The 16192-nt window shown below is 42.2% G+C and overlaps 1 protein-coding gene across 1 annotated transcript; it reads right to left on the bottom strand.

The window, feature by feature from the left end:
- Positions 1 to 1650: 1650 nt before the first annotated feature.
- Positions 1651 to 12715, bottom strand: LOC144932230 (complement C1q tumor necrosis factor-related protein 1-like). The gene is made up of 3 exons (XM_078856180.1): positions 12428 to 12715; positions 6365 to 6599; positions 1651 to 3916 (listed from the first exon to the last, which is right to left on the bottom strand). The coding sequence occupies exons 2-3, from the start codon at positions 6591 to 6593 to the stop codon at positions 3348 to 3350; spliced, it is 798 nt and encodes a 265-aa protein (XP_078712306.1). The 5' UTR covers positions 6594 to 6599; positions 12428 to 12715; the 3' UTR covers positions 1651 to 3347.
- Positions 12716 to 16192: the final 3477 nt, after the last annotated feature.

Here is a 16192-nt window from a genome sequence, read left to right as displayed (position 1 = left end):
TCTACAGTGGTCATCTCCATCATCAACATTGACAACTGGCTATCCAGCTTTCTAGCATTGTGTCATTGCTCTGTCCAGTTACTCTTTTTCTAAGTCAACATGATGTCTAATCTTCTTGGTTCTTTCAGTAAAGTCACGTAGAATGGAAATAATAAAATAATAAAAATAAAACATAATAAAATAATATAATATAATAAAATAATATAATAATATAATATAATACTTTATTATATTATTATTTCCATTCTACGTGACTTTACCGAAAGAACCAAGAAGATGAATCCCTGCAGTCACGAAAGCTTTAAATCAAAATGATGTCTAACTTGAAATTGTTCTCGGATCCATGTCTTCATTCGTTTGTCTCTCAATTTTTACTCCAACCATGCACCTTTACATGTATCATTGCATACCTTGCAGCTTTTCTATTTTATTTGTAAGTCTCCGTTTGTCGCGTCCATGTCATCGTAGACAATATGCATTTATTGAAAACGTACTTCTTTAGGCACATTGATATGTTTCTTTCATAATCAAGTTCAGTTTTACAAAAGCACTCCAAGCTTCTTTCGCTTACATATAAAAGTGCTATGAAGGGCCATTGCCCAACACGTCTATTACAAATATGTAATTTTAACGCTGTGTTATTGACGAACGTGTTGAGTGTTTTATAATTTGTACTTGTGCACCACTGCCAATGCAGCAGAAGCGTCATCAAACAATTAGTTTATTTAATTACTTAGAGCCAGGTCCACCTTCTACAATTGAAGCCGATATACAGACGTTTATCTTGAGCCAGACTTCATATGCCCTGAACTTATTTTACTTTTCTGTGTCATTAAATGAATTTTCACTGCTGTCGCTTTGCACGTTTAACGCTTGGCGATTCAATGCAGTAAATGACCAATTTCGAAAGGTATTTTTTTTGTGCAGTCATCAGTGACTGATCTGTAATCGCCAACCGTGTGGTACCTGAGAAGCCCTTTAGTGCCACAGGGAATTACCAGACATTTGAGACTGGGATCTTAAAGGTGCTTGGCTCAGTACTCTAACAAGATAATTAACTCAGAACCACACTGCGAAATCGAGTTAGTCTACGGCACCAGAGTCAACCATTTATTATCCACTATGTCATACGGCACATACATAAGTGTGCAACTTCATGCGGTCCAAAATGGTAATCACATTAAAAATTTATATTTTAAAATAGGAATTAATGTATATGTTTGAAAAAAAAAAGTGAAATGCTCAATGAGAGCATAATACATACCATATGACTGCAACAGTATACAGCAAATATCAGCGGGTAATTGATAAGATTTGACATCTCAGCTGAGCAATCAAAACTGTTTTGCATCAGTCTTTATTTCCCATGGAAAGAAAATGATATTTCATCCTGTAATGATTACAATAAGATATTCCCTTAGCAGATTTGGAATGTATCCAGAAACACAGACTCTGGAACAAGAAACATTTATCTCTTTCCTGCTGAGTTAATTTTCATGAAAATATAAATCTATATAGAGTATGACACAGAAAAAAATGATGCAATGTAGCAGCACATGCGGGTTTAATGCTGGGATTGTATATTTTGTAAAAAATGAGCAAAAAACAAACTCAAAATATAAGATTTTGCACAGAGGAGGGTTTTTAATGACAAGCAAGTCCTAAAGTAAACATGAGAATTACTCTAAAATATGTTCACGTACAATTGTACAACCATTGTATCGACCTACTATTGTATGAGGATCATCCCAAACCATTTAGGTCGAGGAGGTTAATCGACCACACTTCACCATGCTGGTCAGTGCTGGGTGGTGAGGTCGGGGTGTATAGACGATGGAGTCGAGTATAGTACAACAATGCGCTTCGCTGCACTGCACTCTGCTGGCAACTTAGCCCATGTGACCATAATTAACATTTCAACAATACGACGACTTCATAATAGAGGTTTGTTGGGTTAGATCGCGTAAATATATAAATGTGTCGTAAAAACCCGCCACCACCAGACACAGCCAACTAGTAAGGGTTGTCACGTAAACAGAACATGCCAATTCGTCACTAGTACAGCACTAGTGTGTAGTGTATAGTGTAGTGTGTAGTGTATAGTAGTGTAGTGTATAGTAGTGTATAGTGTAGTATACTAGTACAGAACACCGGTGTGTTGGAGAGCCAAGCCATAACATTTACAATCTGAGTACGACGTTTCGCCAGTAATTACAACTAGCTTCATCAGGCGACAGCCATATTTGTGGAGAAGTCTAACTGTTTCGTTCTTTACATAGAGGCGTAGATGTGGTGACCACGCTTCTGCGCTCTTGCGCAAAGTTGGAGGGGGGGGATTACTGAGTCAACGTACATTATTCTTATGCATTATGCAAGCCCTTTGATCTTGTTTTTCCTGTCTATTGTGTGTATTAAAATAGCCGTACCAACGGTAATCCCTATTGAAGTACACTGCCCTTTATAGGCACGAACTCTGCCCAATATTCAATTGCACGTGGAGGAATATGACCGTGATTTGTGGGAGGGCAATCTAATACACCGTATCAAGCTCTTCATTGTTTCCATGATCACATTTTATTCTTAGATTTGTGAAACATTCCAATGTACGTTAAAAAAAAACAGTTCTGATTACATACATTGACACTGACATTATACTGTAACTAGAATAAACAAAATGTGAATTGGTCAACGTTACTTGTCTGAGTCTGTAGGACGCATTGACATCTCGCCGTCTCAACTCGCCTCTACTCTGCCATCTGCTGTAGGTTTTGTGCAATTTAATTTTAAATCTTGACTTGAAGCTTTCGTGACTGCAGGAATTCATATTCTTGGGTCTTTCGGTAAAGTCACGTAGATAGGTTCAAAGAAAATAAAATGTGTTATTTTTTAAATTTTATTTGAACCTATCTACGTGACTTTACCGAAAGACCCAAGGATACAGAAAAAAATGTGTTCCTTCAACGTTTTCTCAACTTGTCATTGACATCTAACCCAGGATTTGCTGCCACCTTCTGATAATTTCAGGAGTCTGCTTATTTCTATCTAACGTTTGAAACATTTCATTAAAAAAAAATCCCCCCCCAATGTATATTCGGGTTGTTTTAACACATTACAAATACATTTGTGTATGTAGTAAAGCCCTGATGTAAAACAAGAATTGGGACTTCACTTTAAATAACACGTTTTTTTGTTGAATATGAGCAAAATTCAGAGATGAGCATCAACAACTTAAGATGTGTCTAACAATAGTCAAAAATATTAAGAAATTCTCGAACACTGAACCCACCAAAGCTCTTTTTAAGATGTTTTTCAGAACATAAACAGTCTGTACAGGATGACACACTGGCCTAGATTTCTGCATCAGTTGGAATAACGAGGTGGCCATTAAAGATAATGTGCACATCCTCATTGTCGCTGAAAATGGCGTTTTCCCGGTCCTTTTTGTACAGACGCACCCACACTTCATCCTTGGCGTGCAGCTCCAGCATGATGCTCTGGCTCTGCATGATGCTGCGGTCTGCCGACTGCGCGTAAAGGATGGCCTTCTCATCCTCGTTCTTCATGAGGTGCAGGTAGGTCTCCTTGAGGTTCCACGTGTGCACGTTGAGGTTGAAAGTGTAGATGCCGGGCACCGAGCAACGGAAGCGACCGCGGAACATGTCAAAGTCCCCCTTGCTGCTCTTGCTAGCTTTGTTGACGAACACGAGGTCGAAGATCAGATTCTGCCCTCCGTCATCGCTGTGCATTGCTTTGCGTCGCCCAACGGAGAATGCGGAGAAGGGGTTCTTGGCCGACTGGCCTGACGATCCCTTCAAGCCCTCGTCTCCCTTTCCACCAGCTGGACCTATCGGTCCTGCCTTGCCCTCCTTGCCGGCCATTCCTTGCCTGCCTCGCTCGCCCACTTCTCCTTTATCCCCTGCACGCAAAGTTGAATGATGCCAAGGAAGTGTTTTTTTTTACATTGGCACAGGAGTCAACATGTAAATGCAGTCGACAAACTTGGTATCACAGAATACACATTGCAAGGGAATGCTTTACCAGATGGCACGACTGGAGTTTCAATTATTATTATTATTGTTATACTTGGACAATTGGAGAATAAATGATTTTGATCTCTGCTTCTATCTCGGTTTATAGAATTGCTCATTGTGCTCAGTTTGTTGTCCTTCCCCCGCACCTCCGATTAGCACAGTTGGCTACGTATGGTTTGAAAAACGTTGAACATGTATACATATACCGTATACTCCTTTCCGTTAATCTTTTGCCTTTGTTAAAGGTTTGTTTACAAATGTAATAGTTTTTATGCCATTTAAAATTTATTTTCAATGCTGTGCACCTGATTTTTACTATAACCCAATTTTCCAATAAAAAAGATAATTGTAATCTGAATGGGCTCTTATCTGGGTAAAATAAAGAATGAAAAAAGACAAATTATTGTGTCATCTTCACAAAAATTACTGTCATTGTAGTTACACATTTTCTTACATTTGTGTTTATTAGACTCCATTGTACAGAAACTATAGAGTACTACGTAACATTAAGAATGATCACTCTACATATACACCTATGATCACCAAATCTTCAAAATATAAGTTTTGGAACTCGATGGTTGTCAGCAGAAGGCAGTGCAGCAAAATGTAATTGTTGTATTCTACTTTGATGCCCCCACATCTATGCTGCCTGCCTTCACCAACTCACACTGAAACATGTGATAAGGTTTGCTCAAATAACCTTCATGACCTGCACAACATAGGGAGGGCCCTCGTCCAATAGTGGAAAAATGGATGCACATGCACATATAGGCCTGCAATGCACAACCCCATTGCAGCCACTACACTCTCGCTTACCCTCTTTGTCGTCCAGGCCAGGAGTTCTCAACTGGGAGGTCTGTGGCTCTCATTATGGAACCAACAAAGGTCAATGGTTCATATGGGTCAGCGCTTGTGGACCCGTGAAAGGCAAAGTGGCTGGCATTAGGTGGTCCGTGACATTTTCAGACCACCTCCACAAGCTCTGCGGTCATGAAAAGGTTGAGCAGCCCTGATCTGAACTCTTACGTGCCCTAGAGAAGACCTTTCTCGTTGCAACGAATCGTTTATTTCAGCGTGGAAACATACATCGTTATGGTATTACACTATTGAATAATGGTAAGAACAGCTGCACTCACTTTGTCAAGTGAAACCTAAAACTCACAATAAATAATGCTGCTATTCGTAGGGCTATATTTTACAACACTCTGCACGTGCTCGTGACCTGCACTACTATATATTTTACACAAGGTTTAGTTTCCCACTCGATATTTTCAGGAACGCTGCTATAGGCTGGCTAGGAGCAGGGACGTCTATCTATAATAATCCGATATGATTGTATCATTATTGTACCCTATATTCCTAAGTATTGTCCTTAAGCACATCTGCTAACCCTGAGCACGTAATTTGCCCACCATTCCCCATGGCCACCGCAGTATCGTGAGAACAAAATAAGGCGAGATGGATGTGGTGAGCATTTGAAACTGTTCCAGCTGAAGCACCGCTGCTGCATAAGATGAGAGCCTAAAGGAGTAATGCCAGCAAGAAACGTTTACGTAAAATAGACCAAAACAGTAACAATTAAACACACACGGAGCAAGACAATGCCAGCAAGAATTAAAAGAGTGATTCATAATTTATTGGAAAATCAAATTGAACAGCGGTGTAATGATTCGATGAACCGTGGCAAATCTGAGTTGTGATTTTATATCAGAATTATTTGTTGAACATCGTGGTCAGGGCTCGGCAACATGTGGCTCCGTAGTCGCATGCGGCTCTTTAAGAGCCTGCTTCGTGACGTCATTTGTGAAGGACTCTTGAAATATAGTTGTTTATTCTTACCGAATATAAAAAAAAAAGTAGCTCTTCTTGTTATTTAGGTTGCTGAGCCCTGATCATGGTGAATGGTCTCCGCCTCTAGTGGCTCCAGGGTAATGTAAACTGATTGCATATAATATACAGGAAATTAATAGAAAATAATAACGCCTTCACATGTAATTCAATGCATGCACCATGAGCATAGCAATTACTATGCATAGGTGATTCAATGCTTTGTTCGGCCTCTTACTATATATGTACAGATCTTATGTCCATCCAATCCTGGATGAGGGTCTCCCCATGCTGTGCGGGTTGTGGTGGATTTACAATATTTCACCACACTGGTAAGAGCAGGTTGGTGAATTTGGAGATCAACAACTTTTCACCCTCGCCAATCTACATAAAAGATATAAATGTTCCCACTTTGAAGCGCACAACCTTTGCTTAATTACCACAATGTAATGTGCAGCCCTCGGGGAAAATAATGAGAAAAAGTAAGATGCAAAGACAGGCCCCACCTTGGAGCAGATCGCGGCTCTGTGGGCTGATAATCGGAGTGGGCGAGTGCCAGGGGATGCCATGGGCGTCGCGATGCTCTCCGGGACAGCATTGCGTGCAGCTCTCCCCGTCTGCCCCGGCGCTCTCCTCGGCTGCTCCCTCCTCCGATTCGTCTGGAGCCAGCCCAAACGAACGAGCGGGCAGTAACACGACGAGGGCAAGGACAAGTGCAGCCTCGTGGATCAGCATGTCCTACTGGGAACGCAGGAGGCAACGGACAACAACCGAAAGAGCCCCAACTGTGAGCAATCGACGTCCCATTTTAATGAGACACGTAACCAGGATGCATGGCGACCGGCTGCAAGGGATGCATGATAGAGGGAACACTCCAAACATGCTCGGGGAAGAAGACCATGATCTGACTGGATGCCAAACATGGTTGACTACGTATGGTGGAAAAGAAGTTCAACATACATGCATATAATAATGAATGAAAGCTGTATCAGATGAAAAACGAAGCAACGGACAGAGAGAAGTGGCGAAACCACGACAAGGAGCTATCGGTGAAGGTAACGGTCATACGCCAATAGGCAAAAAGATCAAAGGTCTAGAATAAAACTGATCATGATCAGGGATGAAGGATTCCCCAAGCCCTCACCATCTCTTACTGTCTTGCAATTCAACACTCCATCTAACTCTTTCACACAAGCTCACACCAACTCTGCGGTCAACATTTTCTCAAATGTGCTCCCTCATTTGGCTGCCACTTTGTCATAAGTATAGACCAGGGGTCGGCAACCTACGGCTCCGGAGCCGCATGCGGCTCTTTACGGGCTGCTTCTTGACGATATGTACGTATGTACATAGATGCATTGCGGCTCTTGAAATACTGAATTTTGTACCGAATTGGAAAGAAATGGCTCTTCTTGTTATTTTGGTTGCCGACCCCTGGTATAGACCAATGGTCATCATTCAATTTCGCGATGTGTTCTGCCCAAGCCCACTTACTTATCTTGACAATCAGTATGATGTCCCTGACTTGAATATGTTATATAATCTCTATGTAATTCCAAGCGTGTGCCTCTACATGTTACTAAACACCGATATAAAAATCGGTTAACGTCATTGTAATGTATTCAGATTGCAAAATCCCAAACAAATAATAGGATCTGTTTATGGGCAGAAACCACACGTATCCGTGAAGTGCATCTGAGGGAAATATGTTACAATTTACTTATTTAATATTTTACATTTGGTCACTATATATTACACATTGACATTGCACCCAGTCATGTTGACAAAAATGGACAATAAACAGTGTTTGACGTAGTGATGGGACTCATCTGCATTTGAGTGGCACATTCCCCACGCTAGTTTGGTATCATCACTAACCGCGCACTGGCTGATGTTTATGAAGTATGGTCACACATTTTTTTCCTCCCAAATGGATGTGCAGCCTGAACAAAGGCACTCAACTCAGTCACTTGCAAGTGTTGTTTAAAAAAGCTTAACATCGACAAGGTGCAGGTGCAGGAGCAGGGTGCAGTTAAGAATCACTGGTTTTCTTGCATTCGCCATAAGGATTTGCAACTTAAAGATCCAGATCCAAGTTAGAAAGGCACGCGATGGCTTCGGTGAGGCTGAGTGAATTGTTGGTGCTTCTGCCTCCATTTTCGAAGTTGGCAATGGTTTGCAATGTGCCCTATGGTTTAGTCACTGTCTCAACTCTCTTACTCCGAGTTTCATTTGTTCGTTTGATTGTTCCACTCGTGAAGGTGGTGACCTGATCTGGCGTGGGTGGTGCGAACTCGAGTTAGCGCATTTCGATGTTTTTCGGCGAAGGTCGGCACCAGGTGGAACGCGGTTCTTGATTTGAACCTTATGGCGGGACCCCGGGGTCCCGAATAAATGGAAGTCAAAATCGTTATTAATTTTATTTATGGTGACTCCGTCCCACCGCGCACATAAATGCCGCGACCCACCTGGCGCAGATAATTCTGTTGTGATGTCGTCCAAGCGCAGCAACGAGGACGAATGCGCAGAAGAGCTGAACACGCGAATGCACTCCATGCTCAGGTATGGGCAGGATCATAAGTCTTATCCAAAGCTGCTCAAACTGCCTACACGACTTAGGTCCTTTATTTGTCATAACGGTATGCATAATACAGTGAAACTGCTCTCTTATCTTCATTATTATTTGTGACCTACCAATGTCTGCAGCCAGGATCAATCAATGACAATCCTATTACCTGCAGATATTTAACAGATGAGATGCGTTGCACCGTTAATTCCTCCTGTTTGATAATACTTCTCTTGTCCGTATGCATCTGTGCAGATAGGTTTTTTTTGTGGTTAGGCCATAGTCCCCCACATACCACTCGTATCAATGCGGATAAGAGGAGCGGCGACCCACTCCTTTGTAGAGTAACATTAGTATAAACGCTTGTTACAATATGAACAGCGCATTGAAAACGCGGACTATTTTATGTACCGTTTACAAAGTGTGTTCACAAATCCACACTTGAGAAACACGATGATTGACAGAGGGGTGTAAAAAAATTTCGATAGTGTATTTAAATACAAGTACTGCAGGTAAGTAGTTTTCAGTTTTAAAGGCGTAGTTTAACAAGACAACACGTTCCACAATCCTTCAAACCCATTGGTGAAAAAGAGCAAAGTTTTTGTTTACATTATAATATCATGTTTATGCGAGAGCTTGGGGGCTTATATGACCCAGGGGTCCTGCCATAAGGTTCATTTGACAATTGCTCTCTATATACACAACAGGCAGGGCCCCTATCTGAAGAATCAAACTGGAGACACAATTGAGCACACCTGAGGGGCATGTAGAACATAGTTAACCTGTCGTAATTACATTTTAGTTAAAATTAAAAGATGACTAAATTACTTTTTTAACAAAAGTTCATTCGAAGGTATTGCTCCAATTGGAAACAGATGTGTCCTGTCGTGACAATTCCGATTTGCTTTGGAACACACAGCACGTTGTAACTTGCACATTGTACGAAAGACGTTGCAGATGTAAACTGAAGTTGGCAGGAGTTCATACTAAGACTTAACCATTCTGTACGGGTGGTCTTAGCAATTATCAATGGCTAAGTATCTTATTTTCTTGTTTAGTTAAACATTCGCGAGGACTGTTATCAGATGCATTTTGTAAACTCATTCTCGTAATCCCATCATTATCCAGCTTGTCGTGTGTATAGTTCCTGTACAAGCTCATGTACAACCTGTGGTCATCCACTGCTAGATGAATTCCTCCCCAAATGTCGTGTCACATGTGGAAGTTGTTTGACCATACTTCAGCACACCGGTCAGTGTGGGTTGGTGAAAGCAGGGAGAGTAAATGTGGGATCATAGAAATCTAGTAGAGCAAGGGACTTTGCTGCACTGTTTCTGCTGACCACCACGTAGTCCCATGATCCTTGTGAAAACTATGTTCTGATTGGCTTGTGAATCAGAGAGACCGTGTGAAACACAGCCATTCGTTGGTAGACAGATTGCACAATCAGTCGGTCGAGGATGGCACTTTTAGAATAGGTGAAAGGGTTGTGTATTATTCATGCAAATAATGATGTCTTTAATATAATCTACGCTTTGATGTAAATTGCACATTTCACTACGCCGATAACACAATCACCCAGAGTGCTCTCGATCTCATCAGATTACGGAAGCTAAGCAGTTTGGAGCCTGGAAAGTGCTTGGAAGGGTGTCCACCAGGCACTAAAGATGTGTAAATAGGTATTGTGGGCAGTAGAGAGCAGTACAGCAACATTCATTATTCAGCACCCTTACCACCCAGCTCACTAACCCAAAGTAACCAGCGGTGTTCAGCTTGGTTAAAATATCCCTCATTCAGCAGTGGAGTGACAAAAACGGCATGAATGTGTTACGTGCAGCTTTGTTCGTGGCAGCTATGAATGTAAGCATTTTGGAGACCGGTACAAAATTGTGTAAAATGGGCCACGGGTTCGCATTTTTTAAGTATTATGAAAACATTTTACTGTGCTTATATATAACGTTTAACGCAGCCGCAGTGCAATACAGTATGCTCAGCATTATGAATGGCATTTCCTTACCCCTCCCTGTGTCGCAAGCCTAACCGCTGGCTGCTAGCAGACAGTCCAGTGTTTTTTTTCGTTGGTTCTCTCAGAAAATCCTCCTGAAATATGCTTGATGTATGGGCATTGCAACGGTGGCGAAGTGGCTAGCACAAGGCCGTAATTATAATATATATTGGGGGACACACATCCCCCCATTATTCAAATATGCTAAAAATGTCCCCCCCAATATATTGCTATAAAAATAATTCATATGCTATGTAAATAAAACAACAATTTGCTAAACCTTGGCCACAATATCTGGACTTGTCTTCATATACATCAATGCATAGATTTATGTTTATATGATTGTGGTTATACTTTATTAATCCCTAATCTCTGCCATTACATACAATGAAACAAGAAATGGTAAAAAAATAAAAACAGAGCAATGTAATACAATACACTATTAGACATTATTGTAAAAAAAAAAATGAAAAGTCCATCCCATGTGTTAGTGAATTTTAAAATATTTTAGGCAGGAAATGAGTTTTAAAATTTAGATATTTTTCTGGGTTGGGACCCCCAGACACCCTGGAAGATTTGGTCCCCCCTAATGTTGACTCCATGGCTACGGCCTTGGGTTAGCACATTGCACGATGAACCCGGCGACTTGATTTTCACTGCCGGCCTCGGCCAGCCCAATATCATCACACAAACTGCGGTCCTCCTAACCATCGAACAAAGAGGGTCACCGCCATCGTGCACTTTCAGGTGCGCTTCTGCGGCCGTCTGGAACGCTCTTCCTTCCAATATTAGGAAGCCACTGGGAGCTATATGCACTTTTAGATTTAGTTTGGAAAAAAATTATTTCTTTAGAACTGCTCTTTGTGTGTTTGTTCGTTGTCCTTCCCCCGCACCTCCAATGTGCACGGTTGGCTTACGGTACGGTTGCAAAAAAAAGTTCAACACACGGTGTATAGCTATCAGAGGCGATCGATTTGTAAAACGGTGCTGGCTCCCACTTCACCAACGCGCACTGACCAGCGTGAAGAAGTTCTACGGGGCGGTCAAATCGGGTTATGAACCTAATTCGCTCCTGAGATATATACGTAAGTCGAGGACGTCTCGTATGGGAAGTCCTCGACTTACGGTAACCCCCACCCCCCCACCACCACCACCAAGAGTGAGCGGCATCGAGGAGGCCTTCATCCATCCAGCTGCGTGTTCACAAATGGGATGCACATTGATAATGGATGTGGACGAGGGCTGTTCATTTGCCATACATCGAAGTCCCACCACCGCGGTGCCGATGGAATGTTACAAAAAAGAAAGTGACATTGCAAGCAAATGTTTGGATATTGTAGCGACACAAATGTGTGTACTTACGGAAAATATAATATTACCAATAATAGTTATGTTTTCGCCGTTGGGTGGGTCTAATGATGCATGAGGCGTGAAATTAACTTATAAAGCAGTTTCTGTCTCCACTCGAGGTTGATGTGAGCACCTTCATGGTAAACAAAACCTGCAAATCTGTGGCGTCCACGAACCGTAGTGCCTAATAATGTTATCAAACAATAATAATAAAAAAAAACTTCGCATATAGGTTTAACATTTCACTGGCTGGGAAGCGATTCGAGTGAACAAGTCTCTTTTGCAAACGATGACCTGAATCAATCAGAGTTCACAATACAGTGCCATTACAGACTTATTAAACGCAATCTATTGAACAAAAGTTAGCTTAATTAGAGACGAACTTTAATGAACGTCATAGCTAAATAAAACGAAACACGTATATGCAAGAAGGATAAAGACACGTTCATATATATAACAAAAACACGAGAGAGTGTTTCTTGGCAGATGCCTAAACTTTACAAACTCTTGAAAAATAGCGAGAAACAGATGTATCCATTGCATAAGCCACTGTACAGCCTTGTGCCGGCTCCGCTTCTTTTCACAGTCCCCTTGTCACCTCTTCCGTCTGTTGAGACGCCAACAGACACGGAGCCTTGAGCAACTCACCTTTAATTCCGACGCTGTGCCCCAGTTTCTGAACAGATTCCTGTGTCCGGCAGGCGGAGAGAGGCCCTCTTTGGTGTCTATTGCTCTGCTCCCCAGAAGGAAGAGAGGGAGAGAAAAAAAAAGATTGGGGAGGAGAGAGAAAGAGAGAGAAAAAAAAGCCTCAGAGCTGCCCCTGAGCTTTTTTTGTGTGCTGGCAGCTTCCAAGAAAAGACACACACGCACGTGCGCACACACAAGTGGGAGGGCCGAGAGTTCTCTCAAAGCAGTGGTGGTGTGTGTGCCACAATGTCTCAGTCACAGCAAGTAGGTTCGCAGGCAACCAGCCCGCCGAAAGCCATCGAGACAACACGTGCATTATTTAAAGCGGAGACTTGCGCTGGAAAAGTACTTGAGCAAAGGAAGGAAAAATGCTCGCGCCGTATTAATGACCTGCATATTTCTCCTGCTCATTCATTCGACTAGGCAAATGTTCCACAAATATTCCACATTTTTCATTTACTAGAGGGCGAAGCTGAACAAACTTTTCTCTGAGAATTAAAATGAATAAATGGCCTATTGGTCGATTGGCCATCCACACAAACTAACTGGGAGCAAAGAGTATGGATTACTGCAGTCACGAAAACTTCAAATCAAGATTTAACTGGGAGGAATTGTTTAAAGCAAGCAAACGTTGGGTTTTACCTTCTGGGCCTCATCAGCAGTGTTGAGGGCCAATCGTGACTTCAGCGCGTTGATATTTCATCAAGTCCTTGTGTGCGTGTGGACGGTGTTGGGAGCGAGTCGTGTCGCAGTTAACGAAAAAGATCACGCAGTGGAACGAAGAAAAACAACACCGGAGTACGACGAAAACTTGTATTTAATAATTTTATTGATGACCACCCCTGTTGTTTCCTCGATAATGGTCACGGTCTGGAAAGACTGAGGCACGGTGGGCACGGGTTACACAAATATTGCCAGTTTACCAGATGTTATCGGTGTGATAATGTGATACAAATATCATTGCTAAGCCGAATGGTTACATTTGTTTGATCAACAGTTGCTCAATAAATATATGCTATTGCGATAATGTGATACATTGTCTCTCTGTGCAGTAAACACAGCGCCTTAATCTCCTGGAAGCCAGGGCATTTTAACCATCTCCAAAAAAGGTCTCCTTTGTATTTTTTTACTTATATGGTAATGTTGCGTAACAGCAGCCAGCAGATTGAGACGGTGATTTTTCAGCTCTGGTCACTCAGTTCGTAGGAATATTTTTTGTTCCAAAATAAGCATATTTTCTCCCTGTCGATATGAAACAGAGCACTCATTTGGGAATGTATTCACTGTTGATATTATTGCCTACACACACAGATTGTGCCGACACTATTATTTACAAGTGTGGCATTTCCTCTTTATTTTGTTTAGAAATAAAGACAATAAAATACGGAGTGAATCTGTCACAACACGAAACATCTGCTTCATATTTGATGCGGTTTTTGTCTGCAGAAAAGTTTTGTCTCAGCAGATGTTTGAATTTATCAAACTGCCTCGGCATAATTTTCTGTGACACGTAGACTATTTTTGTATACAGTGATGCAAGGCACATGCTAAGCATGGCTCGTCTGCTCTCTTTCCCTTGCAGGTTCGTGGCGCTGCAGTCTGTGGTACATCTCATTCCTGCATCGCTGATAATGCGCAACAGGATCACAATCCATGTGGAAGCAGTTCGTGCTTTCATGTGGAAGAGTTCGTGTTTTGTCATGTGTATCCATTACATCTATATTAACGGAAAAACGACTTTATATTATTAATCCACAATGTATTATAACAACATGGTCTATACCTCGACTAGACTATGCCCAATTGCCATGTGTAACAGTGCTGTGAAATTATTGCAGTTATTCAATTGTAGACAGTGTCGTGTAGTGTCTACTGAACTGTGATCGCATCCCCAGTAACCTCGATTCGATCCCTGGCAATTCTTATCTGAGCCTGCCATTAGGTCTCCTCTAAGCCAATTGAGTCAAACGTAATAAGGAGTATCTTGGGGTGCAAGCCAAAATAAAAAAAACTCATCATATTCATCATTAACCCTGTCTGACAACAGAAAAATAGTAAGTTGATATTTTCGGCAATGGAACTTCTGCATAATGGAGAGATTGGTTAATTATTGGTCTAGATTGTACTGAACACTGTGGAACCCTTAGAAAACTGGGATATGTTACGTTAATAAATAAACATATTCAACTAATAAAGATGTCCATCTACAGCCCTTTGTCATTCGACTTCTAGATGAGGGCATCTTAATGCTGTGCTGGTCTTGGGAGTTATTTGAGCACACTTTACTTTCATAATCAACGATTTTTGGGTTTAGATCGCGTTATTTATAAATGTGTCGTAACCCTCCACCACCCGACACGGCCAATCAGTAAAAAAAAAAGTGTCACGTTGACAAAAGACAAATAGTTCACTGCTTTAGCCCACCGGTGTGTTGAAGCGTGAAACCACAACATTTACAATTTGAGTACGACGTTTCGCTGGTAATTGCATCCAGCATCATCGGGCAATTCGCCAGAATGGTGAGGCTCTGCTGTGTCTCCCGTTCTTATATAGAGCAGCAGCAGGGTGACGTCATCATTAACTCATTAACTCATCAGGTGCAAAGATTTGAGGGGGGGGTTATTGTAATTATATACTTGATTAGTAATAAGGCTATTGTTACGATGCGAGTTGTAGATTAGTAATCCAACTCGCATCGTAACAATAGCCTTATTACTAATCAAGTATATAATTACAATAACCCCCCCCTCAAATCTTTGCACCTGATGAGTTAATGAGTTAATGATGACGTCACCCTGCTGCTGCTCTATATAAGAACGGGAGACACAGCAGAGCCTCACCATTCTGGCGAATTGCCCGATGATGCTGGATGCAATTACCAGCGAAACGTCGTACTCAAATTGTAAATGTTGTGGTTTCACGCTTCAACACACCGGTGGGCTAAAGCAGTGAACTATTTGTCTTTTGTCAACGTGACACTTTTTTTTTTACTGATTGGCCGTGTCGGGTGGTGGAGGGTTACGACACATTTATAAATAACGCGATCTAAACCCAAAAATCGTTGATTATGAACAATATTGGTCGCGAAAGCCTACGTGTTAAACACTTTACTTTGTTCACAAATCAAACCCAGACATATTTCTTCATCAGCCGAGATCAACACTGTGCAGTTCTACGCTCATGAAGTTCAACACAATTCCACCATATCGAAGTGTAATGAGAGAGTGCCACCTGGGGGGGGGGGGGGTTACAGGGGACATCTACATGGCCACCGCTGGGTAACCGGTATCCAATCTGGAGTAGGGATTCAATCTCGGCCAAAGGTAATGGGCGGAGCTACGGGGAATATTCGGGAACCATCCAGAGGGTTCCACGAGGGGGCGTGGCCGTAGGCGGAGCTTAGCTCTGCCGGGGGGTATATAAGTGGAGGCAGGAGAGGACTCGCTGTCGGTGTGGGATGCCTCGGGTCCGGACTGCATCGCCTCCCTACCTCTCCTCCCTACCTCTCCTCCCTACCTCTCCTCCCTACCTCGCCAACGACCACTTGGCGAACCTCCTCTGGCTGGCGGTGTGCCCGGAGGAGAGAGGGAGACATACCGCAGCAGCGGTCGAGGGAGCGAGAGAACTACCCAGAGAGAGAGAGAGAGCGCGGAGCTGTGCAGACATTCTGTTGAATTACAGACACCAGTCCAGAGTCGTCGTGGAAGTCGTCTATTACATAAGTAC

This window comes from Lampetra fluviatilis, chromosome 5, assembly GCF_964198595.1.
Source record: "Lampetra fluviatilis chromosome 5, kcLamFluv1.1, whole genome shotgun sequence".
NCBI lineage: Eukaryota > Metazoa > Chordata > Hyperoartia > Petromyzontiformes > Petromyzontidae > Lampetra > Lampetra fluviatilis.
The sequence above is the reverse complement of the archived record's forward strand: the minus strand, read 5'-3'. Positions and strand labels throughout refer to the sequence as shown.